Source organism: Strongylocentrotus purpuratus, unplaced genomic scaffold (genome assembly GCF_000002235.5).
Source record: "Strongylocentrotus purpuratus isolate Spur 01 unplaced genomic scaffold, Spur_5.0 spur5_scaffold_7, whole genome shotgun sequence".
Taxonomy (NCBI): domain Eukaryota; kingdom Metazoa; phylum Echinodermata; class Echinoidea; order Camarodonta; family Strongylocentrotidae; genus Strongylocentrotus; species Strongylocentrotus purpuratus.
In genome coordinates, this window is record NW_022145613.1 from 31,456,260 (window position 1) to 31,483,641 (window position 27,382).

A 27,382-nucleotide genomic window follows, 5' to 3' on the forward strand; every position below is an offset into this window, starting at 1 on the left:
AAATAGGGTTCATAATTCCGAAAATTACATAGAACGCCGTGTCGTTTTTCGGAATCATGAACCTTCGGAATATAAATGAATCATATTTCACTTTCGGAGTTGTTAACTCCCTGATATGGGAAATATGAGTTTCAAAATGAATAACCTTGGGACAAACAAAATAATTCGACCGTCTTTAGACAGCAGAATAATGTCCGTTATCTACATTTTGGGTAAAAGATTTCATGAGGTATAATAATAATCTTGACACTGCTCCGGGGGATAAGATCATTTTCACTTTTCTGCCTTTCAAATCTGCGAGACAAGACTGTAAGATAGGGACGCCCTTATACAAACCAGACGAGTGACTATCATCTATACATTTTCCACAAAAATAATGATTGTGGGACGTTTCTTATTAATACTCTACAATCTACATGATAAGATACTTGCTATTTTTTTCACCACGACTGTTCTGCATTTCAAATCAGTCGCATAAAATTGTAAGATGAGATTGTCTTTACACCTCTGTCGGTTGGATATTACTTTCATCGTCCACAAATGGTTGCAGGAGTTAACAATGCTCCACTCGATAAGATAATGTACTAGTTTGTCACTTTGACTCTACTTCATTAGCTTCATTATCAACGACATAGATTGTAAGATGGAGTTGTCTATAGATCGACCCCCGCCGGTCGAATGTTCTTGTCTTTGGTTACCGTCATGTGACAATGACATTGCAGCTGCTGGAAGATTTATTTTGAATGTGATATAGACGGCCTAGATATGACCTCTAGCACGAAGATGATGGATGATATCATTTATCTGAACAGGTTGACATGCTCCCATCGCACAGACGGAAGTGAACATGATTATTAAAGGGATGTTTTAACACCCTTTGTATATGAGGCGATAATTCGATTGCGTTATTACCTGCGCTAATTAAACCCTTATGGGCAATTGGCCCATGCTCAAGTTAATGATGGAAAATAAATTCTCACAAAATCCAACAAAACTTACACTGAATGTTCAAGATTATAAACAAATGACATGTGGGGTTGTTTTAGCTTTAAACAACGCAACGTATGCACTGTTCTTTTTGCAATGAATCGTTCTCAGCCACCACAATAGCCATCGACAAGAGGCTACCACCCCAAAGGCCCAAGCACTTGGCACATCAAAGACCGCACTAGTGACTGACGCAGTCCTACGCTAAATAGTCTAAAATAAATGACGCCTCATAACGGCCGTAATTCATATTGAATCATTGCAGGCGTGGATTAACGGGGGTGTGGGTGGGAGGCGACGGGCCCGCGCCCCACTGGCAATTTAAATATTTAAAAAAAAATAAAAAAATAAACACTCACAAAAAATACAAAATGCTCACTACCCCCCCCCCTCCAGTGAGCGAAATTTTGGTCTGTGCGATTTTCACATTTATAGCCCCCCCCCCCCCCTATCGACAAATCCTGGATCCGCCACTGAATCATTGCATGTTTGATGGTATGTTTGACTACAAGTACAATGGAGGCACCACGACATTTTTTCACGGGAGGACCGGGGAGGATTGATTAACAATATTACCTTGTCACCCTTAAAATAATGTCAGGTTCTCTCATTTCAATAAAGGAGAAGGATCACATTAAACTTTTTTCATCCCCACGCCCCTGATCTACCTATATGATTTACAATGTACATTTCAAGAATTTTTATGTTGTTGAAATTGTCTTTTTAAAGGGATCGTTTAACAATGTTAAATCTGAGATACACGGTCCTACATGCTACTAGTGTCTTTGATATGGTGTAATATTGAAGCCCTAAAAAAAAAAATCGCGCTTCAAAATGATCAAGAAGTGCCTCAAAAAAGTAAAAATCTTTGAGTGACCGGTTTTACCATACTCGTTTTCCCCAATAGATTGTAGTGTTATGAAAACCGTTCGGCGAACGGTTTTCAAAATTTATAATTCCAATCATTAATGTCTTGATAATCAGACAGGCGATTGGCTTGTAAAAGTCATGGAGTTCCTGACTGACCTAAAGGTTTATAATTATCATTGCAGCTAATGAGCTAAATCAAGGATTATTTCTAAGGATCTAAGACAAAGTTTCCGGATCCCTTTAAAGCACAGACTCCTCAAATTTCGACCAACATCCCCCAATCAAAATGTTCTCATTATGTCTCTTTCCTCCTCCTGCTCACCCCGGTATACCGGAGAATGAGACTCCGATGAGTGCATCCCATATGAGGATTACAAGGCTGAACGGACAGGTGCATATTGGTCCATATTTCAAACTCATGAATGAATTCTCTTTTTCCTCTCCTCGATTTTTAAAACATATGATATGAATGTTGCATTTCCGAGGGCAAACAATGTGGAGCAAGTAGTCCCCAAGTCAAGTCAGCCTATGATAATCAACTGAAACATAAACCGGATATTTATTAGTGGGAAAGTTTTGTTTGACCCGAATGATTTTGCCCCTATATCACCTATATCTCAGTCATCATATAGATCTGAAACAGGAATGAAACAATCTCAGGGGTAATCAATGTTCCGGGGGGGGGGGGGGGGTAATATTTTGCGTTTTGTTACAGGTCTGGTGAAATAAGGGGAAATTGAAGAGGGGGGGGGGGGGGGGCACCTCCAATTTTTTTTGTATTAACGCCAAAGTTTGTATTTTCATACCATGGCATAGCCGGGTAATGTTGGAGCGCCTTGAGGACCTTGCAAGGTCGATACGTGCGCTATATAAAAATCCAATTTTATTATTATTATGAAGGGCGACTACAGTTTGCACAAAAAGCAATGGGAAATGAACAGTGCACACAAATTGCACATCGGACAAACTGCCTCCACGGGATCAATTAGCGCCGGTGCGTTATTTCGTTGACGCAGGACTTTCGTTGTCTTTGACGCACCGTGTGAGCATGGAACACTTAAATGATTCGTGAACAGTATAGACAGACACATTACCGTTAATAGTCTAATATCTGAAATGCAAGTTGGATATAAAGCCCCCAACCGTTCATTACACAATTGCGCTTTCTTTTCAGCTTCATCATCATTTTGTTTCTTTGTTTAATCTGATAAGTTTCTTTTAGGTATATCATACCTGAACCTGTAGGCTTTACAAGACTTCTCACCATGCTATTATTCAGTTTCGCTGGTTCAATTTGATTGGGTTTCATTGCTTGGAATATGTTTTTCTCCCACTCTACTATAAACAATTTTCACCAACACCCCTCTGTTTTGGTAGTAAATTCCAGTATGGAGGAGTCCACTTGGCCGAGCTAGTTTCTGGTGTCGGATTACATCTATTACTACGTCGCACAAGGCTGTTCTGCTACCAACATTTTGCCCCATCTTGCCCGCAAGATTATCGGAGAAACGTCATCGCGCTCCGCTGATGGTTTGGCCGCGTTCTCTAAACAAACCGTCATTATTCATCTGGTGAGCTTACGTCTTAGAAAATTACTTTCCCATGCATTCGTCTGACGAATCGTACGTTGCTAGAGTTTGTGTTTTTGCTTGCTCTTGAACTCTTAATTTGTTGAATAAGGACGAGTTGAATGCAGATAAACATTCTTGAGGGCATCTTCTAAAATCATTCGTGAGCTAAAATTGAGGAGGAGGAAGCGAAAACACAAAGGATGCTGTGTGTGGGTTGATGATGCACCAACGTTTACGGGACCACACATTCTTTCGTGTTGAGTCGAGCAAAAGAGTCTAGCCTAGCGGAAAGTCAGCGGCAGTGTCCAGGGACACATTCATTCACAATCGGGCTCTACTTTCTGCACCATAAATCTTGGATTTTCTTTTGAAAAGACTTTCGCTATTCAAAGTGAGCTCCTTGAGATTTTTCTTTGATCGACGATTTGAGCTCGACTTGCAAGAATAGAGGAACCACTTTTCCTCGTCAGCTAAGTGTAGACATGGAGTTGAATGAGTGTGACGACGTGAAACAGTAGCCTTGCAAATTTGTGGCCATTCATGGGAAAAGACTGAATTTCCAAACAATCGCAAGATAAAGAGGAGTTCTTTCACTCACAGAATTATCTGGAATACGATGGACTAAATATTGTGCAACCTGTGCCTAACAGTTTCAATATGTTAAAGCCACGATTTTACATCAAGGTATGTAGACTTGTTAATTATATCACAAGGGAAAGTAAGAATATCTGAAATGTAAAAATCTGCCATTTGATCACATTGAATCGGACAAGATTGGCATGACTGGTCGGTCGGTCTTAAAACACATGCTTGGCTAAGTCTGCTGCCATGAAAGTAGTGACAAATATGATCTGAAAGTTTGTGAAATCAGTCATTAATATTTGTCAAAAGGTTGGCATTAATCAACTCTGCATCTGAATTTGATCTTGTAAGTAAGAGTTATTACAGCCCAAGCAGGTTTCTCAGTGTTTTTAAAAATTTCATTTTCCATCACCTTATTTCATATTAATTGTAATAATAACAGAATTTAATCACAGAGCTCCATCTACAGTGCAGATGTACCGTCACCACAATGATCTTTCCAGCATTTGGGTTAATTATAAATGAAATCTTGTTTGTTCTAATAATCTAAGTCCTACAATGTACATGTATAATTCATTGTTTTGGTCATTCACATTCCAGCAACATGGACAATTTAATTTGTTAATCAACATTGCCCGAGGACTCCCAGACCTTTTTCATTCTGAAATGAAGAAACCCCCCTCCCCCCCCCCCCCACCGGCCTGCCCCCAATATCCTGCAGGATTATATGTATGTGCATAAACAAAAATAGAGGAAATTCCATTCCCTTATGGATGCTAATAAAAACTTGTGATGAAATGTTACTCCAAGAATCAAACACTTCTGCCTACACTTGTACTTGACACGTAAGCTCTTGTTTTTTTTTTTTGTTGATTGATGTAGCTTCTCCTCTTTATGTCGAGGCCCCAATATGGTTAAGCGATTGCTTCACAGTCATAATAGTCATAAGTTAACACAAGTTAGTTTAAAAGCAGGATAAATAATAGAGATGGATGTGGTGTCATCCAGCCCCTAAAACAAACTTGTAGGCCTGTTGCAAGACATGAATCCTCCTTATAAAAGCAAGGGCAGATTCTTTTTGGAAGGCGTGGGAGGGGGGGGGGGGGGGTGCAGTGAGCATATTTTTATTGATGGATATTGGATATTTGAGGAGTCCTGATGGGGGTTGTAAATGGAGGGGGGGGGGGCAGTTCACGAGTTGCGCCCCTTAAATATCTACATCAATCTACACAGTAGTTCTTAGAATTAATGGATTTTAAATCATTCAGTAACTTTGTCAAAAGAAACAGCTACTTTCTAACTGTTCTGTTGCTTATAAATACGGTGAAGGGACTTCTAAACCACTGTGTTGTATAATCACTTTATCAGGGGTATTTAAATCAGAACAGAAAGCCATTCACAATAGGTTCCAGTGGCCTATTGTCTAGTCAATACAGACTTCGGTGGCTTTAGATCTATTGACTGTGTGCGCTGGGTCCTATCCCGGAAAAGGTTATCCAGAGTGCATTTTTGTTGGGCTGTTTTGGAATCACATTTCTGACATTGCGCCTTTGGACTTCAAGTTGTTGTTGCTTGTACAATGCATTTCAATTACAAAATAACCATTATTTTGTCTGGCTTCGGAAATGTTTTTCAATTATCATGTTTCTGACATTGTGCCTTTGCACTTCTAAGTTGTTGTTGCTTGTATTTCAGTTACAAAATAACCACTTTTGTCACTCTAAATGTCATTTAATTATCAGAACGTTGTATATTTTATAGATCATTCAAGGTATTCTTGTGTGGGAGGAGGAATGTTTTTAATGGATGGAATTTTAATGAACAAGATGCATAGGATTTAACCAATTCATTAATTTGCTTTCAAATTAATGTTTGCACTTTGCAGTATAGTTCACAAGAGAGGATTATTTGTAGTACAAATATTTTGATTTTCCTGACATGTTTGTGTTCTTTTCATAATTGTAATCGAAAGCTGATGTGACAAGGTTCATATATATTGTAAATACATTCATTGTGATTTGTGATATAAAGTGGAATAGGGAGAAATTAATGATTATTATTTGTATCACACTAAAATTCTTGTGATCGTGCAATGTCTAAAAGGATTACTTGAGCGGTGCCCAATTTTCCAGGAAAAGTTTACACTCATGCAACAGTTGCATCTGTAGGATTGATTCACCCATGTGTAGTGATGGTGAAAGACCTAGTATCATAAAACGGGGCATAAAACTCTTAATTTGCACTTGTATTGCTTTTGATGAATTCTTGTTCACCTATTTATAAAACAGCCTAAATGGGAAAACAAGCAGACAACTGTAGACATTATATGATTCTTGCCAAAATTGGAACTTATTGATCCATAGTAGAAAGACAGTATCATCTGTTCAGTCAATTCGAACTTGTTGGTCAGAGCAGGGAGATTAAATAAAAGTTGTACATCTCACTGGTCAGAGCATTAACTTTTGTATTCATAAGAACGATAAAGTTTCAGTTTATGTATCGCGGACAAGCTTGAATTTCATGACTGTGTCTTGCAACCCGAGTCCATTTTGAGAGACAACCTTCTTGAAGGCTCCTAGCTCTGTAGGCATACTACAACATGACTGATTGACTGTACATGAATGAAGCAGCTTGAACATTCTGTATTGAAGGCTGACATCCTTGTGCGCTATGCTGGGCCCACATGTAATGAGCATCATTGCGTGATATACATGTAGAATTGTAGATGGACCTTAGAGATGCAAAGGCATAGAAAACAGACAATGTATCCAGTCCTACCAAAGAGATACCAGCTTACCTTGGTCCTACTAATTTCCAACAAGAATACTACTTAGCCAAAGAGGTTTGACTGGACATGTGTAGTTATATACAGTGTATGCTGCAAATTTGCAGGAAATATTGTTATGTTTGTGGCAGCATTGTGCTAGTCTATATTGAAGACCTAGCAACTAGCTGATTACCTAAAACAGTGCTCATAATTTGTAGAGGACTACATGCTTTTAGGCTTCAAGCTAGCATCTTCCTGATTAAAGATAAACTTGAGTTCTGGTAAAAAAAGAAAATGAATTCTCACAGAATCTAACAAAACTTACACTGAATGTTCAAGATTACAAATAAATGTCATGTGCCAAACAATTTTGGAAGAAAATGTATACTGGCTGAGTAATGAGCATAGAAAGATAAAGAAATCAGGGTAGTACCAGCCCCGACACCATGTGTGTTGTCCCATATACATCTTTCTGTGTAAGTGATTGTTACTTTACCAAGACTCTGCCAAATTTATGATGATTTTGATGACTCCAGAACCTTGCAGTACACACCATTACTTAAGCTATGGTCACAAATCAGAACAGCGACCGACTGATCAGTAGCCTGCTCGGTCGCTGCTGGACTTAGGCATCGCCCAGCGATTAGGTCGGTGCCCGGGCGGCGACCGCCCAGGCACCGAGCGTATTTTGGGCGGTGAGTGAAAAGTGAGCAGGCGCCGCCCAAATTTTAACTCTGCGCTAAAACTTCAGCGGCGACCGAGCGATGCCCTAAAAACGAGCGGTGCCTGGGCGGCCGCCCCTCGGTGGCCGGGCAGCCGCCGGGCAGAATTGGTTAAAAACTCGCCGCTCGGCCGCCGAGCAGGCTACTTTAGGGGTTTGTGACCATAGCATTACATGCTATATGATCAACTTTTCTGATCCATTCCACACCTTTTCTTTCACAATGCAATCGCATTACCAGAACTCAAGTTTATCTTTAAGTTCACACAGGCCTATTTAAAAACATATTTAAGATCAAATATTTTGGTTACCAGATAAGTGATGATTGTACAAAATTGATAGCCCTGCTTGAGGATGGGCAGGGTATGCAACACAAAATTATATTAAATTTTAAAAACAGTTTGTGGATGTCATGTATGAAAATGAAGTTATTTGTAACGGTAGCTATTTTTATTTTGTGTTGGTGATATTATTGAAATATTCATAAACAACACTTTTGTTATAATGTAATGTTTAAAGCTTCTACCAACCTTGAATTTTGTGGGCAAGCTTTCGTCCACTCGTGTGGACTTTCTCAAGCCAAGTGATCAGTCACAATTTCAGTCCTGCCTTGTGTCTTGCGATCACTGGACCAAAGATACATGTACATGTAGGTGACAATAGGTATCCAAATCCAGAGTCCCTGTTTAGTGTAGGATTAATCCTCTTAAAGGTAAAAACCAGTATTGGAAACGCCCCAATTTCAAAAAATGAAATGGAAGCTCTCATTACCAATCATGTGAAAGAATATGTTTTGACTAATACATGATGATAAAAAATTTGCCGGGAAACCGCCTACTAATTCATATATTTGGTAAATTTGTTTCTCTCATGGTCTGTGAGAGATATAGGGTAGTCCCATATACATCTTTCTGTGTATAGTGCTTGTAACTTTACGAAGAATGGGCCAAATTTCTTATCATTTTGATGATTCCAGAACCTTGCAGATGCTAGATGCTAGATGATCAACCTTTTCTGATCGATTCCACAACGTTTCTTTCACAATGCAATCGCATGACCATAACTGGTCTTTACCTTTAATCCATATTGACTTTCACTTTTCTTGGTCAAAAGTTGCTTTCAAAGTTAATAAGGGTATCATCCCATCCAATATTTTGTCCTGTGTTGAGGGCGTGTTCAGCTAAAGCTGAATGGGATGGGTTACTCAATCTGAGGGCTCTTTTGTTTTCTTTTAATTGCTCATTAAGAGCTCTGCCAGTTAATTCTCCAACATAAGAATTGTTACAATCTGTGCAAAAAATCTTGTACACAATGCCTGTCTTTTTGTCTAGTGGGATTTGGTCTTTTGAATGGACCAACCAAGAAGTTACCAACCCACTTCGTAGTGTGTTAGGGCTTTTTTTAGTTGTTATTGATTAGATTGAGCTATATTTGGATCGCATTTTGGAATCTTTTCATTTATTTGTGTAACTTGGATCTTTTGAAGGAGTAGTTTGACAGTTCATGAGTGGAGAGAAATAAAGAGAGAGAGAGAGAGAGAGAAATAAAGAGAAAGAGAGAGGAAACAGGCAGAAAGAAGTTTGTTTACAATTGTGAGCTAGCTGGCACAAAAGTTGTATTGTGGCATTTAAATACAAAGCGTAATACTCCAAAGAATGAAGAAATGATCAGCCAATCCTCTTTACGCTTTGGCTCTTTTGTGAGGAGCAGAAGTCAACAAGCCGTGGCGAGAAGTGGGGAATGGATTTGTGCTCTTTAAATAAAAGGCAACAAACACACTGGTTTTCTCTTCACTTGCGTCTGCGGCCGTAGCATGCCCGAGTGCTGGTAGCGTTGTTCTGTGGTCTGATCCTGTGATGTGGCCGAGATTGGAATGTAAAGCTGATTAGCGGCTCAACTTTCGTAAGACAGACTCTTGTGTGATTGAACTTGTATTGTAGCAGCAGCACCATGCCAACACCAATGCCTGTAGAGAGTGTAGGGGAGTACAGATGGGTGAGTTGCTGTCCTAGGTAGAAGGTTCATGCATGGTAGTAGTAATATTTTTTGGGGGAATAAGGAAGGAATGTTGATGAAATTGTAGATTGGGAGATTTAGCTGTATTGAATGGCATATTTCTATTACGCCAAGGACTAAACTTGGCAATGGTTGTAAAAATAGAGAATAATTCTTGGAGATTGAAAGCTTTGGTTACTGTTGTGTTCCGGAATGATTGTGTTTTGATTTTTATGATTGACACATACAACCTCTGCAGACCTGTGCATGTTGCTTTGTAGTCTTGCTTCCAGCTAATAGAATGAAAATTCATGGCAGATTTCTGTCTATTTCTCTGTCTGTATGTCTTTCTGTCAGTCTTTCTGTAATATCAGTCTGTCAGTCTGTCTGTCTTCTTGTCATTCTTTATCTCTCTGCAATTCCATGGTTTACTTTGTAAATTATGTGATAATGAAAATGATAAGTGATAAAGATGAGCTGCTGCTGCTGCTGCTGCTGCTAATATATATTGATGACGGTGGTGGTAAGATGATACTGATAATGATGATGATGATAATTAAGATGCCAATACTAAATTACCATTTATGTGTTAGTCTATCAACAAAGCCTATACTTTGTAGGAGAACATGTTGAAAACCTTTGTGCTAATAGCTGGGTATGTTTGAATTTCCATTGGTCATTTCTTTATCCTCTACCTCTCTCACAATTCTAATGCCATTTTCCTCTCATCCTCCCTTCTCTCTGTATCTTTACATCTTTCTTTCTCTCTCTCTCTCTCTCTCTCTCTCTCTCTCTCTCTATCTCTCTCTATCTGAGTCTCTCTCTATCGATCTCTTTTGCCGTCCCCCTTTCAAATTTACCATTTTGCTATCTTGATATATTTCGTGTTCTTTCCCTCACAACCTTCCCTCTCGCTCTGATTCCATCTCAGATCTTTTCACTTGACAATCCCGGGTTTGTCAAGTCTTTCCTTGTGAAAACTAGTGATAATGTACTTTGACCTCAGTATCGTCCTAGGGGGACACAAAAAAGCAATTACATGTACCAGTAGGAACAAAATTGAATGGTTAAATTTTTACTCGTAATTCACCAAAAGTATTTTTAATGTCCATTCAAAATACCACAAGTACATTGATGAAAAAAATAAATAAACAATGGTTTTAATAAGCATGTGTCACAAATACGAGTCAGGAGAAAATGAATAACTGTAGTGTAAGCCTACTGATTTACTTTGTTACAAGCAATATTCTGTAAGTGTAACTGCCTACCCTGTATGTTTTAATAGTGGATGGATTAAATATTTTGTGCACTTTTAATTCAAGGGAGTGTAATAATATTAATTTAGAAGAGCTTTCATCATTTTTATCCTGCTGATTGCTGAAAACCTAGCACAAAGTGATTTAAAAAATCCAATTCCACCAGTAAATAGAGAGAAAAAAAAGATCTTCAATCTGCATGGTTTTTATTGTGAGTGAAGCATTAATTTTTATGGCTTCTGATTAAAATCAACAATGTGCAGGATTTATTTCATAATAGGATTTGATGTAATATGATAATGACTGTTCTCATTAATGTTGCATTTAAAAAAAAAAAAAATTCGGGGGGGGGGGGGGGGAAGATAATAAAAATATTTTTGTTGTTGACGGTCACTAAGGGTCAGATTATCAGACCATCCAATTTTTCGGACCAGATAGAGAACCAGGCCATAGTATTGTTTACTTTGAATCGTATTTATTCATTCTTGACCATTTAACTCTTATGGTCATATAGTGACGTACATGTAGTATGAAAACGTTTTAAAGAGGTCAAGGTGAAGAGGACTAATACGTCACCATAATCTGTTGTCAATTTTACAAAGAATACTGTATTAACAGATAATTACGTGTTTATATAAAATTATATACAATTTGGATTGAGTAACCTATTAACCTTTCTCTGCACTGCCAGCAAAATGGGTCAATTTTTTAGTTAGATATTTGTTATGTCTGGAGATTTGTTGTGAACTTTTGGTCAAGGTCTAATTTTCAAATGCCCGAAAGGGACCGATTCAAGATTAATACCTGATAAATTAATTGAAGCTTTCCTTTAGAAAATAAAAATAATATGAATTTAGCGAGAAAAGAGAGAGAGAGAAAAAAGGAAGATATTTATCCAAAAGAAGTTGTTCAGTTGGAATAGTGTGAAGATAAGCTTTTTGAATGGTAACAGGTTTTATTTATTTTATTCTTGACCGTTTAACTTTTATGGCCGAAGTATGAAAAGGTTTTTAAACAGGCCAAGGTAAAGAAGAGTAGACTGATACGTCACCATAATTATCTGTTGTCAGTTTTTGAATACTGTATTAACAAATATTTACGTGTTTACTTTATAGAATGTGAATTGAATAACCTCTCTCTGCACTGCCAGCAAAATGGGTCAATTTTTTAGTTAAATATTTGTTATGGCTGGAGTTTTGTAGTGAACTTTTGGTCAAGATCTGTCAGATTGTGTTTTGATATAATACCTAAAATTGAAGGTTACCTTTAGAAAATGAAAAATATAAATTAAGTAAGAAAATAGAATGAAGATGTCGGCCTACTTTTACAAAATGCACATTATATTGACCGCCTCCTATCAAGGCTCTGGTTTTAGATTTTAGAATCATATTTTAGAGTTCGGGCATCCTTATGAGTACACATAATACAGTATGTTGTTGTTGAATTTCCTAAATAAAGTTATTCAAGTAAGACAAGTAGAATCGAATTTAAGTAAAGGCATTCTTGTTTAAATGTGTACAAATACTACAAAATAATGACTCCTTTAGAGAATTTTGGTTTTGAACTTATATTTTAGATCCTCTTTGATATTTATACATATACTTCATGTATTTTCTATTTTCTTTTAAATATGCAAAAATCTGGTACTGGTAGTTTCACTCTATTAACTGTGCAAGTGTGATTTCAATTCATGTGCCTATCTTGAGTAGTTTTTTCTGGGCAAACAATGTTTTTTACCTATTTATTTAGTTGGTATTAACACTCCCAGAGTCTGCTTTTCTGTGGATGGAACTTATTTTTTCAGGACCTGTATTCCCCTTTCATGAGAATATTCAAATACAGAAAAAGATGCATTAATCTTTGAGGTCAAAAGGTAGCCCAATGCCTAGAGTGAGCATTGGGTCAGGTCAGGTACGATAGCATTTAAATCGTATTTCAAATGACTTTCAACCATTTTCAATAGCAGTGACCCACTTTTGACAAGTTCAAGTAAAACTTTACTCTCAAAGAGTGAATTACTAAAAGTTTGCTTGTAAATTCTCTTTTGTAATTAACGACAAGCACATTTTGCAGTGATCAATTTCTAGATTAGACTTCATCGCTTGAAGCATTAATACAATGGAGAAGAATAGCTTGTCATTTTGTTTGATATCTGTGTTGTCTCATTACTCTCTTAGACTGTCAATCACAAAGGAATATTCATTGATCCATGTCATTTAGCAAACTAAAAGAACTTTGATAAAAATACATTTTCAGAGATATTCTGTTTGTCTGACAGCTGTATTGTAATTTTACAAGCGACTGCGTTCTGTCTTCATCATGACTTTGACAGTGCATCAATGGCTGTTGCTGTACCTAACCCCAACTATTTGAGAAGCATGCGTTTGTGGCATGGGGTACTGGGGGCTGTGCATCAATGCAAATGCAAGGGCAACTATACCACAATGGAAAGATTTGGCAGTGGGGATGCTTCCTCCCATATATTTCACTGAAAGAAAAGAAAAAATAGATAAATTGTTCGTACTTGAATGGTTTTTAAGGTTGAATTGTAGTTCACCAGTTGCGACCTTATTTTGAACCTTCAAAATTGCCATTTCTAACTTTGATCTTGTCTCTAGGGCATAGGTATTTTTCAAAATATTTTTCAGATGGAGTTTGTTTTTGTTGTTGCTTTTTAGGCTGTGATATGAATTCATCTCTTCAAAGGAGGAATTCACTGTCTGTGCATGCTCTGAAGATCATCTTGAATCCTGTATTGTTTGTATTTTTGCCTGAAGGCAGGCCTTTATTACCTGTAAAATTTATGATTTGATGAAAAACTGCTCTTATTTTCTATTTAAAAAAAATGTTTCAGCAGAAAGATTAATTTTTCAAGGTCTCCCTTTCTTCTGCCTGCCACATGTTTTGTATTATTTTGTTGTTGCCAATTTTAAGATATTAAATTAAAGACAGGGAGGAAAGGAGGGAGTGAGAGAGGTGGCAGGAACAGAGGGAGGGAAGGAGGGAAGACAGGGTGACGAAGGGAGGGAAGAAGTGAGGAAGGGCGGAAGAAGGGGGGGGGGGGAGAAAGAAAGGGAGGAAGAAATTGAGGGAGAGAGATAGGAGGGAGATCAGGAGAAAAGGTTACACGTAGGTGGGGGGAAAGGATGGAAGAAAGAGACAAAAGAGGCAGGGGAAGGAGAGAGAATAAGTAATGATGACAATTGTGAGACAATCAAGATATGTTTTACAGACAGATGTTATGAAAACTTTCTGTAACCTCAGAGCCAGGTATGTTCCAATAGTCTGACACTGTGACCCACCATGTATCTGACTTCATGCTATCAAATCAGTCATGTTGTCAAAATAGACACTTTATCAAAATGACAGAGGATATTTATTACTGTCAGGTCTTGATAGAGATGCAATCTTCGACCCTGTAGACACTTTTTTCTTTCTTCAGATGACATAAATTCTTTAAAATATATTACATGTACATAGGATTTCATATCATAACATGCTTTTGCTGAAGTTTACATTTGTAGTTTTATGTAGCCCCTTCCCTTCCATGTTATGTTTACTGTTGAAAACCCATCTCTGTTCAGAGGTGAATTGATGACATTTGAAAGGTCAATTTAATGTCTTACTAATGATCTGAGTCCAGGCATGCATGCATATTTATGTCTGTCTTTCACATCCAGATGGACTTGGTCTTTTCATCCCTGCAGATGGCATTTTAAATTTATTTGTGATTTCATGACCTAACTAAAGTATCTTCTTACAGAATGACACAAGTTGGCAACACTGTGATATCATTTCTTGCAAGGCTCTCTGCATTTGCTCTGTACAGAAATTGGATCAACTTTAATTTTTGTAGTTATTGATGATGGAATAATTTTTTTTTATTCAGGGGTTGTTGAGAAAACACATTTCCAATAATTACATTTAGGGTGCATGTATATGTATGAGTGAAAATTTACTGAGTAAAGAGAAAATAGGAGAGAACTCGAAAGCTACGTCACAGAGTTGCTAATGTGTGTTTGATTGATCCAACTTCAGTTTCTTATTTTTCATCATATTTTGCTCAAAATTTCACTGACCTTTGCCTCTCATTTTTCTGCTATTTTGAAACCAACTTAATATCTGGGTTGACTTTTCCTTTATACAGTGACATTTGGTTCGTGTCTAAAATGTATGCAGCCATTATCATCCAAACACATTTGATAACGTCTAATGGATCTATCCAGGTCTGTCTGACATGTTGACAAAGAGATGAAATATTACTGCATTTTGCAAGGTTTTCTATAAAAAAGGTCTTTAATGGATTACAGATCTATAGACTCTTTTGTGCTCTTACAAGTTCACAGACCTTTTTTAATGTCAAACCAGTGATTTTTTTTGTCAGTATTGTCCTCAAACATTAATTTCACATGCCTTGATTTGAAGAGAAATAATCAAAGGATGTCATTTTAGGTTCCTTGTCAAAAAATGTTAAGTGTGGTATTAATTCTCTTCTGTCATCATACATGTTAGGGGCTGCCTGAACAAGTGGCACAAGGGGTTCCAAGTCCATGTATTTACATGTACAAGCCAAAGTATGTGTTTTAGGACAAATTACCACTTGTATAGCTGAAACACGAGTTGGTATTAAAGGACATGTGCCCAAAAGTCCAAGATTTATGAAAATTGAATTCTGGTAATCTCTGGTGGATGTTAAGGGATCTGCTTTTCAGAGAATTTTCAGCACCCCTAAATACTTATGATCTTTGAAAAAAAATTACTTATCAGAGAATTTTCTGAATTTTGCTGCTTTAAAAAAATGAATCTGCCTCTGCTGGTACTGACAGAAACCAACATTATCACTAAATTGAATTAAACTTACACTAAATGTTGAATAACATATTTACCAAACAATTTTATAGTGAAAATGTAGAACAGGTGGATAAAAATGAGTCAAGTATCCCTGATAATTGTGACTTCAGCAACTTTTTGTTAGATAGCAGTCTTGTATGTCTTGATACCTCAAACAGTACTATTGAATAATAAACAATTCAAAATAATTTGTTTGAATGTTAGGCAGAATTCAGGATTAGTTTCTCATTGAATGCGATTGCAGTACTTGAACATGAGATTAAGCTCTCCAAAGATTACACGCGCGATACAATTCGCCCAACAGGAGCACGTTCCAGCTTGGATTTGACAGGAAAAAAACAAACAATGTAAATAAAAGGTCATGAAAAGGACAGACTCGTCTTATAAAACAGAGACAAAAAACCAACCCTTCTTGGCAAAAAAAGAGCTGTTTTGGGATGTGCTGTTGGAAAAGTAATATTTCTTCATACTCATAGCCATTATTATTTATGTTTTAAAGCCCCACTGTACTACTAGGAGCTACTTGCTCCCTCTATATATAGAAAAGAAGCCTAAGCGGTGCCTGTTGGTCCCCCATGATCCTCTTTTTCTTATGTTAATTGAGAGCTGAATCACGCTGCATGGTCTAATCCCTCCTGGTCAAACTAGTGCAGACGGGATTTAAATGTTTTATTTATTGAGTAGAGCCCTTTTGGAGTGTACCAGAGCTTTGAAGAAGAAACAAAACCCAACTTTCAGGAGCTAAATTGCTCAGCACTCCCATGTACATGTAGACCTGTTGTTTTCACAGGACAGACTTAACCCGTTGCCTACCGGAACCGGTGGTCCCTGTGTTAAGCCTATGGGAATTCAAGAATTCGGTAGTCAACAGGTTAAATACAGAGCAGAAAATACAGACCAATAGGCCCATCTTCATCCATGGACCTACTATATCAAACCGAAGTTGCAAAAATAACCCGCTTTTTTCAGACTCGGGATATCTTCCCGAAGCTCAAAATTGCATCTTCTCCAGACCGATACACTCATCACTAACTAGATGAAGACGGGCCCAAATTAGCCCGCTATATCCCAAAAAGTGGGTTATTTTGAAAACAAGACCAAGATTTCTTGGGATATTTTCTCTACCAAATAGCCCGCTATTTGCAACTGCGGTCTGATGAATACAGGCCTATTTATTGTAAAAACTTAGGCTCTACCTTATAATCAGTAGCATTACTTTGACAGAGAAGTAGGACACTGTTTGACCTATAAAAAGAAAATGTTTGCCAATACTGAAAAACATATTTTTCAGTAGAAGAAATAAATCGTAAGAGCCTGATTGATCTGGATCTCACCAGAGTGGTTAGTTCTTTCTATTTGTTTATAATAATAATCAAACTATTGTTTTTTTTACAAGGGGGTGGGGGAATTCCTTTGAGAATATTGATGGGGGCCAGGCAAGATTTGGAAAGCTGTCAGATGCTGATAGGTTGTCAATGGATCTAAAAGCAGCTGTGACCTTGTGAAAATCTCCTTGCATTTGACCCTGAAAATAACTTTTAAGATTGTTTGTGAAAGTATAGAAGCTCATAGTTTTAAAAGTTCATTTAGCGTATGAACCATGAATAGTACAACTTAAATGCATGGTGGTGTATTGATTTGTATTTCTACACCTAGAATAGAGACCCAAGTTCAAGATTCAAACCAAATTTCATCTGTTTGGTGCCAGAAGGGTGTTAAAGACAGTTACCTCATATACTTTGATATGGAGTTAATGCCTTTCTGGCTCTGAACAGACTAGAGATATAATGTGGAAAGTCAGAAGGATGTTAAATGGGAGTTAACGCCCTTATGGCTCTCAACAGACATTACGGCATGGCTTGAGCCAAGCTAAGATCATTTGACAAGTGCACGGTTGTGTAAAGAATTGCTGCAAAAAAAAAGGGAAGTTGATAGAATCTTATGACTGAAGAGGGTTTCAAACCTGTATGATAGATAAAACCAATGAAGGGGACAATAAAACATTTGCATGTATGATCTTTGTAATGATTTACCAGTAATATTTTGTGAGGATTTTGTTAAGCAATTTGGTCATTCTGTTTCCAATATTGAGATGCGCAGTACAGATGAGTTGGTGGTGCCTGTGGCGGACAAGGGTTGAAATTGGCTGAGTGGTTACAATTTGTTCTTTGGTCTGGGATATTGTCGGGGTCAGTACTTAGTCCCAGAAGGTATTAACTTTGTGTTGGTCTTGTCGATGTTTTTGTGTCCATCTGTCAAGTTAAGCCAGGTTATGTGGGTTGAAGAATTGCACATGAAGGAGGTCATCAGAAATGCTGAAAAATTGCTGGCTCTGCTTTCTTGCTGAATTAATTGAAAACTGAGTCTGAATCTTAACTATAACTAAATGTCTGTCTCAGCATTAATTGTAGTTTGTACTATATTTTTTCCTAGTGAAAAAGTAATTGGGTCACTACTGCCAGTTAAAATGTTGCAGGACTGTAGTCAATGTACATTAGACAACATCATACTTTTATAGTCATATTTATGATTTTACAGTTGACAGATCAGACCCTTGACAATACAAACTCCCTGTTATTGTACTTCTACCCCCTCCCATTTTGGTTAAAGGGATCATTCTCTAGGCCTAGATCCCAAGTCAAAAGTGCACAACTGACATTTCATATTGTGAAATATTTCTTTTTTTGGTACTTCCGAAGTTTCCAGTCATAACTTGGTTTTATAATAACAGAGATGGATTTGGACTTTAAAATTAGGTTATAAACTGGACAACTGATACATGTAGTTGTTGAAAGGAGACCACGTTTTCAAAAACTGTTTAAAAGCTTAGATTAAGCTTCATCCAATAGCTTGAACTCTAATTTCAATGCAAGAATCTCAGGATAAGGTGGGCTTACTAATACTACCATTTAAATTTGAGTTATTATATTCTACTCTGTCATGATGAAAGTAGAATAAAAGTCATCATCGGCAGTACCAAGTACCAGCTAGGACGCACACCCAGTTCCCCTTTCATATCAAAATTTCATTTCTCATTTATTTCAGGTAAGTTGGGCGTTGAATACCATCATATCAATCAAAAGATCTTAGACATATATCTCTCATCATGTGAACTTTAACCTTTTATCAAAGCACGGGATAGGCTACATTTGATACTTAACTTGACAGCCTGGATCCTGCGCAAGATGGATTTTCGTTTATTTTCAACGTTTATAGTGAAAAATACCAGTGAAATTTTAATAAATGCCATGGGTCAACCCCAGGCTTTTTATTATTTTCTCATAAGGATTGATTTTTGTTTTCTTCTTTTTATTGTGTGATGACAATTCAAATCACCTTCCTTAAACTTTAAAGGCTTATGGAGGCTCTTGTTTATACGTTATAACAAATAATTTGAGAGCATCCTATAATTTATTACCTTAGATATTTTATGATTTTGTCACAACAGGCATAAATCAGAGTTTTAATGTGTTGTGATGGTGTGCCTTATGATGTTTTCACAAGTACAGGTGGCCAATTTTTTTTCTTCATCGCCTATTGGATGCAAAGGTCATAAAAAGTATTGTGTAGATGGAGAAATTATGCCATCGATCCAGATGATAACTAAAATGTTACCTGGTAGTAATGGTTCAAATTTCAAAATGAGAAGTGTTATTTTGTCGTTAGATTTAACTTCTGGATGGAATATTATTGAGTTTGTTAGGTGTACAACAACTTAAAAGGTTATGAACTTTCTTGTTTGTGGGCTCTAATAGGAGTATATATTATGTGAACTTGTGAAACTCAGTGAAGTCTATCTCCTAGAAAACCATCACATTCCCCCCCCCCCCTATTCTTTGCTGCAGAGTTTTGTCAGAAGTAGCTAAGCAAAGACCCATAAACACACACACAATTATTTTTTTTTAAACCCACGTCTGGAGTTTTTTTTTTTAAAGCGGCCGAAACTCCTTCTGGTTTTCCAGTGTCAATGCTCGCTTTCAAAACATCAGTGAATTATTCCGGTTTTTGGTCACATGACCCTCCTCGCTTCCGAGCTACCGCATGTAAAGCAGTGCCAAGTTGTGCACCAAAGAGCCAAAATGATAATCACCACCAATGTTTTTCATTGGCTTTTCCAGTGGTTCCAAAACAAAAGTTTTTCAAATTGTTTTTTCTGCAATGAGGCTCAAAATACCACAGTGTTTCACTACAGTTAAACAAAATAAGGGGGGGGGGGGGGTAGTTATATTCTACTCTCTCATGTATGAACATTAGGTAGAGGTATTTATTCATAATGAAAGAAAAAAAACATGTAAAATCAGAATCAGCATCATAAAAAAATATTGAAAGACTTTACTTTAATTTTTCCCTCTTTCTCTGCAATTTTGACATTTGATTTGCCCGACCTTCCAGTAGCTTGAGGGTGAAATGTACTCAAAGGAATGTAGCCTTAGAAGTTGTGACCTGTAACCTGCTTCAGTATACATGGCATTGAGAATTTCTTTCACACAAAACAAGTCATACAGTGCATTGACCTGTAGGCTTTGTACAAAGGACATTCAATCAAAGCCAGAGAAAAATATTCAGTTTTTTTTCCCCTCAAGCAGGCCCATTTTACACATCCCAAATACCATTTTGAAAAGTCATAGATTTTTTTTTTTTACTGCAGTTTACACTATTGGAAAAACCCAGTGTATTGTGTATTGTTTATAGTCTGGTTTTTTGGTGAGTAGTGCGCATCCAATACTCCTTGAAAATAATCCAGAAACTGTTTATGACATGACCAAAATTTGCTTGTTAAGGCCATGCTTTGACAAGTTTATATACAATAGCTACATTGAGGGCTTACAGTAATTGCTTTTTATAAAGCATTCATAAGTGACCTCATTCCTTCCCCCAACTCAATCAATTTTGTTGTTCAATTTATTAGAGACTAAAAAAAGAATTTTTAAAAAATAAAGTAGCATTGTGTGAAGGCACTCATGGACTTTCATATCATGTGCTTATTTTATGTGCTTTTAAGAAAAACGTGCTACCAGATTTAGTTGACACTACATAGGCAGTATGGCCAGCATAAAAAGACATTTTTGAAAAGGTTCCTTTCAGATTTCCTTTACCTTTCCCTTTACCCGGGTAAAAAAGAACTGACATCAGTGTTATTCTGTATGATAATTTCATTATAATTTTTTTCTGATATTTCATTCAGATTGTCAGTTCCCTTTAAACTTTGTTGTTCTTTCAATGATCAGTGTACAGAAATATCAATAACCCTTACAGGACAGGATTTGTTTTAAGGGCTAAATTGATCGCATCTTGCTCTTCAAATTAGAAACGATCATATTTTCTTATTGCTACAATGTTTGAATAAAATGGACCGGTAATGTCTCTGAATATTCATGGGCAAGAATGTTTGTCTAAAAAAAGTTGTTTAAAAAAGTTCAAATTTTGATAAAAAACACTGTTTTTCAATCCTTCAACATGTTGCTAATTTAAGGATTTCAAACCTTATTTTTCCATTTAAAATCCCTGGCATCAAACACAATAGAGTCATGCAATGAAAATGGATACACTGTGTGCAGAAATTTTTGCCCTTTCTATTCATGCGTCTGGCCTATTTTTTCAGGCTCTGAATTAAAAGTTAGTAAGTTACCAAGCCAAGCCACAAAGTGTGGACTGATTGTTGCGAAGGGTTGGTAAAAGGGATTTCTCTCTTAAACCGAGGAAGATTGCATCTGGTTGAGCTCCAAGCTTACTTCATCACCTCCAGGTTAGGACTTGTAGCTCTTAGAGATTAGGCTGACAGATCCATTTTTCTACAAATATGTGGAAAATTGTTCAAATTTGCTTCAAGTTGTCCCAGATGACTTCCATCCTCCCACTTCAGCTCACTCCAGATTTCATTTGTTTATCTAGCCTAGAAGGGAAAACTTTTGCAAACTGATGTTCAAACTGGTAGAGTTGAAATTGTAGGGCCTATGTGAATGAGTTTAAAGCCCCTCTGCAATAGTTTCGCATGGAGGGATTAGACCTCCCTGCAAGGTCACTGGCAGGTGGCAGCTAAAAGTAGTGCAGTGGGGCTTTAAGTATAAAAAACCTGTTTTGGAATTTCATTCTGAGCTCAGTAACGAAACAGTGGATTTTCATTTTTTGTGTGCGCGCATTAACCATGGATATACTAGCAACACATGGAACAACTGAGCAAACAGAGCAAGAATAGCATTTATATGCAGGCCTCCATATGTAAAAACATTTTTGTAGGGGGTTTGAATGGACTTTAAAGGCATTGGCCCGTATTCTGAAGTCAGGTTTAGTTAAACCCAGGTTTAACTTTAAACCCGGGTTTAACTAAGCCAGACTTCAGGTCTAAGTATCATTTCAGTTTCTGAAAGCCAGGTTTAGTTAAACCCAGGTTTAAGTCTAAAACCCAGGTTTAAAGTTAAGCCAAGGTTTAACTACCATGGAGATGTAGTCTGCTTCTACTGCACATGCTCAGTACAGCTCATCCATCTTCAAGGGTAGCTGATATGGCCTTTATAGGCTTTGTTATAGCTGGATTTCGTGCTGCAAATTTAATAATTTCAATTCAAAATATTCGACACAAACAAATCTCTTTCGAAGCAACCATTGAACGTTATGACGTGATTTTTTGTTTTGTTTTACCCTTTGATTTATTGTTAAACTGCTGAAAAAGTCTGAATCGAGGTGGAATTAATCTTTACGAATAATAAATAATACAAAAATCGGGATTCTACAATTTCTGCATGCCCATGCAGATTAGTCAAAACTTTCAGAACAACATAAAAATGCTCTAAATAAGATTTAGATGACTAAAAGAGAAACTAAAAATGATCAAAAATACCTTCTTGATGCAAAATAACTACCGTAGTCCAAAGTCAACATTGCTGAAGCTCATTTGTTTGATTTTTAGTTTTTTTTAGGACAATGGAATCCTTTTTCGAACCGACATGTCGGGTATCATGATCCCCTTCTCGGTCACCGTGCGCGCATTTCATCGATCGTGCGCGCATTCATTTGTACAAGTACACACGGTTTAGAAATATTGCATTGTCCTAACAAAAAACGCTTAAAATTCGACCATATTATATGAGCTTCAATGTTGACGTTGGACTAGTTATTCTGCATCAAGAAGGTATTTGTGATCATTTCTCTTTCAGTCATTTTAATCTTATTAAGGCCTAGGTCTAGATCTAGACCTCTAGTGCATCGTTCGGGGCATCTTAAGGATGTTCTCGATGTTTTGACATCATAATATAAATAGACTAGGCGCGCCTAATCGGTCTAGGTCTAGAGTCTAGACTAGATCTAGGGCAGATTCTACCCAAAACTCTACTAGATCTAGGTCTAAAGTTCCGGCTTAATACACTCGTCGGCTCTTAATTATACTAATCCATGATTGTCTTATAAATAATAGATTATTCCAATCCAACCTTAGGCCTACAGTTTTATTTTATCTCGCATTTGTTTACATCGTTGGGACGCAATTTGAAAATGTGTATTGCACTCACAGTTTCAAAACTACGTGAGCATAACGTCAAACTAAAGGTATGGGGCTACTATATTTGTTTTCCTCTGCAACAAAGTGATACGTGTTGATTTACTTTGGCAACTTTTTAGTTTCAAGGATTGTCGTACTATACAAATCACACAATCTTATATAAAATATAAAATCTTAAGACTTAGAAAATATTAGGCATAAAGATTCAATAAGCAAATGAAGTATCCAAATTAATGTTCAAACTTGCCGAAGGCATAAAATCGCAAGGCCCACTTTTATCCGCAAGCGATGTGTGTGTCTCTCCAATGTTGGAGTCAATGCAAATCGCCGTTTGTTTGGTATTTAAAAAAAGACAGCGATGACAAACAAATCATCGTCGCCATGATTGTGAAAGGTTTTTTTCTTTCCACAAGTCTCTCCGGTCTCATTATTTGCAATAATTCGTCGTAATGTCTTTTAATGTTGTCTTCTTCTCCTCTGAATATCCAACAAATAGTTAGACCTGACTTAAGCCAGACTTAAACTAGGTGTACCCCAGGTTTAAATATGTGTACAATTTCCACAGAGTTAGACCAGGCTTAAACCTAGGTTTAAGTTAAACCCGACTTCAGAAACGCAAAATTAAACCTAGGTTTAAATCTGAGAGTTAGGCGAGGCTTAGACTAGACTTAAACCTAGGTTTAAAGTTAAACCTGACTTCAGAATACGGGCCATTGTATTCTTGAAACCCCTGTTTGAAATTTGAATTTTTCAGTAGGGTCTAGATGTGGAGTCGGAATTTGGGGGCATGGCACATGCGTGTCCAGGGCACCTGTTAAGTGTCAAGCATTGTTTAGATGATTGGAAAGGTTTCTTGTATTTGAGTCTCAAGATACAGCATGATTGAGATTGTTTATCTGGCTTAGAGACAGGGTATTTTACCAACATCCCTACCTCTGCTGTAATGTATTTTCAGTTCCATCATCTTTTGGCAAAGGTAAACATAAATGCTTTCTGGTTCCTGTACCCACGCTTCATCATGCATCCGTCATGCATTTAGTGATGCATTGTGGATATTGAGAGCAACAGTACAAGCAGATCTGAAGTAGCGTTTGTAGATTACTTTACCTTGACATCGTTTGAACCCTAATTATTTTTGCATTGCATAGACAATCAATTTGTAAGCCTATTGCATAGTTCTGGCATGAGGGTATATTTCAAGGGAACTGTGTCATTAATTTCACATTTTGTTTATTCATATTCAAATTAGTTAGGTGTCCTTCAGTTAATCCCTAAATAACATCATTGTATAAATAATGTTATTTTGGCTTCGGAATTAGCATTCATATGGCTTCACATTTCAAATCGGTCATTGCACTAGCTTATCCATTGTTACAAAGGTATTTACAAAATATGAGTTTGGTTATTGTGGAGAGATGTGGAGGTACAAGGAGATTAGATATATTGATATTATGAAAATATGGGAGGGATGAGCGGGAGGGATAGATGTGAGAGGCAGAGATGGGGGAGGCAGAGAGAGAGAGAGAGAGAGAGAGAAGAGAGAGAAGAGAGAGGGAGAGAGAAGAGAAGAGAAGAGAGAGAGAGAGAGAAGAGAAGAGAAGAGAAGAGAAGAGAAGAGAAGAGAAGAGAGAGAGAGAGAGAGAGAGAGAGAGGGAGATAGAAGAGAAGGGAAGAGAAGAGAAAGAGAGAGAGAGAGAGAGGGGGGGGGGGGGAGGGAGGGGATAGGTAATTGGTGATCTTTGATCTATTTCGTCAGTACAAATTTTAACTTTGTGGAAAGTCATTCTAATTCATTCAAATATGTTAGGATTTTAAAAACTTTAAATTTTGAAATGATATCAGGTATTCAAAATCTATAGTTTCAAATAATCTTTTAGGTGTGTGTGAAATGTCAAGGAAGTCAAACACCTGAACAAATCAAACTTAAACCACTCCTTCTTTCTACTCTTGACAATGCAATGGTTTGAATGGAATGCTGATCGTATTCATAGTGAATAATAGAAAAATGGTTTCCTTTCCAAGTAATTTTGATAAAGAGAACAATATCTTCTCTTTCCCTTGACGCTCACAATCTAGTTGATTGTCATGGCAGTTGATTTCTGAGGTGAATCTTTATTTTGCTATATCCTTGATTCTGCCGGTCATAGCCTACAAGCATCCAGGTTATTAAAGTTCAAGTGGGCATATATGTAATGATAATTGTGGAATAATATTTCACAAGTTACAGTTTAACAATTAAATTGTTCATACCGTTTTACCTTTTCTTGCTTTGTTGTCTGAAGTAGTATCCGATTTGATTTTTGTTTTTGGTATGTGCAGTTCATTCAATATAGAGATTATGTTGTTGTTCACAGGAGCTCTATAGGAGATTTTCATCCAAAATTATTTGAGGGAGTTATGTTTATACAGGCCCATGCACCACAGAAAATTTTTCTCTTTCAGAGTTCTTACAACCACCCTTAAAAAAAAAAGATTTTCTAAAGTTTCATTTCTCTCTGGTCTTATCAAGAAATTAATAACTCCTTGGTCATATATGTCTTCCAGCTATTTATGTTAGCACTGCCTTTCCCTTTTCATTTACGAAACCCTAATCTTCTTGTACACAGGCCTATATTCTTGACTGCTGGTTGATTGGCCAGCTCAAATCCATTCACATCCATGTAGTTCGGCCTACTGTTTTTTAATCGCAATTGAAAATTTCCATGGAAGTCATGTGACCTCCGACCTTGCCTGAAGGGTCAGCAATGACCTCTGAGATGTGGGGATTGACCTCTAGTAATCTGGCAGGGTGCCGGGAAGCAGCAGGGCCGCTGTATGATGTAGTTATGATTAGAGTTGGATCTGAATATGACATGGCTGCAGGCTGTCAATTAGCATTTTCAATTTGGTGGGATGGAGAAATAATTCTGTTTTCTGTTCATGTAGTAGTTAGTCTGTAGGTACAGACTGTCATTTGACCCTGAAACACGATTTAAGAAAGCCTTGAGCTTAGCCTAACTCTTTCAGTTCCTGGTAGCGAAAAAAAATTAGGATGGAAAAAAAAATCTTAAAAATAGTCATTTATGTAACGTTATTATACATATATAGTGCGTCCCAGAAAAAAAGAAACCAAGAATTATTGTTGTTTTATCATGACTTAATCACAGTTATAATTAATAAATGACACATATTTGTAAAGCTTAGATCCTCCTCTTTCATTTGATGAAACTCATGTGATGCATATTTCACGCATGAGTGATTAAAAACATTTTGAAGAAAGAGTACCAAAATGTCATTTGGCGAACGGTATCTGAATTTCAAAGAGAAAATCACATTTCTAGAAAGCTCACTTCTGCCCTTTCAAATGACACCTCAATCAGGAAAAATGAGCCAGGAATAACAAGAATGCACAAGAATGTTGCAGTGACAAAGAAATGAAAGGAAAAAAGAAAGAAAGAAGGAACTGGTCAGCATACACTGTATGCAATAGTGTGATTTGTGAAATAGCAGAACTGGCATTCCATCGCAAAGATTACTAATGACAAATCTTTTGTTGTCTCTCTGATTTTAAAGGTAAAGCCCCGTTTTGGAAACGCCCTCCTCTCAAAAAATGAAATTGAAGCTCTTATTACCAATCATGTGAAAGAATATGTTTTGACTAATACGTGATGATACAAATTTTCCTGAAAAACCCCCTACTTATTGATATATTTGGTAAATCATTACATCTATTTGGACCTGATAGATATCGTGGACGTGTCGTGCACGTGTCACGTAGTCCCATCTACATCCTTCTGTGTACAGTGCTTGTAACTTTACCAAGACTGGGCCAAATTTCTTATCATTTTGAATAATTCCAGAACCTTGCAGTACACACCAATACTTATATGCTAGATGATCAACCTTCTCTGATCGATTGCACAACGTTTCTTTCACAATGCAATCGCATGACCATAACTGGTCTTTATCTTTAAAGTGTCATATTGACAATCATGGAGTAATTGGAATTCCTCAAATATTTTGTGCATTTCCTTTTGTTTGGTTTAATTGGCTTCAGTCAACATATGAGCAGGTTTATCAAAACAACAATGAAGTGTGAAGCAGGAGAGAAAACCAGCTTACAAGCCTTTGTTCCTCATACAGCTTCTGTTTTTTATATATTTATTGAGAACACAAATGAGTTGGACATTTATGATTTCAACAGACAGCGGTTTCTTTTAGCCCTCTATAATATATGTGAGGTAAAACATACTGCTCATGATAGCTGGTGTATGATAACGGAGGATGAAGTGTGACGTCCAACCATCA

The 27,382-nt window shown here is 37.0% G+C and overlaps 1 protein-coding gene across 2 annotated transcripts in view; it reads left to right on the forward strand.

Annotated features, from left to right (window-relative positions):
- Positions 1-3,195: 3,195 nt before the first annotated feature.
- The window catches only part of LOC100893974, a 33,906-nt gene continuing 9,719 nt past the window's right edge, over positions 3,196-27,382 (forward strand). The window contains exon 1 of one of the 2 annotated variants that reach the window (XM_011684914.2): positions 3,196-4,112. In XM_011684914.2, coding sequence (XP_011683216.2) covers positions 4,086-4,112 — 27 coding nt within the window. In that variant the 5' untranslated portion in view covers positions 3,196-4,085. Of the gene's footprint in view, positions 4,113-9,029; positions 9,494-27,382 lie in introns of those variants that run through there. The other variant, XM_003727498.3, reaches the window with a different exon arrangement.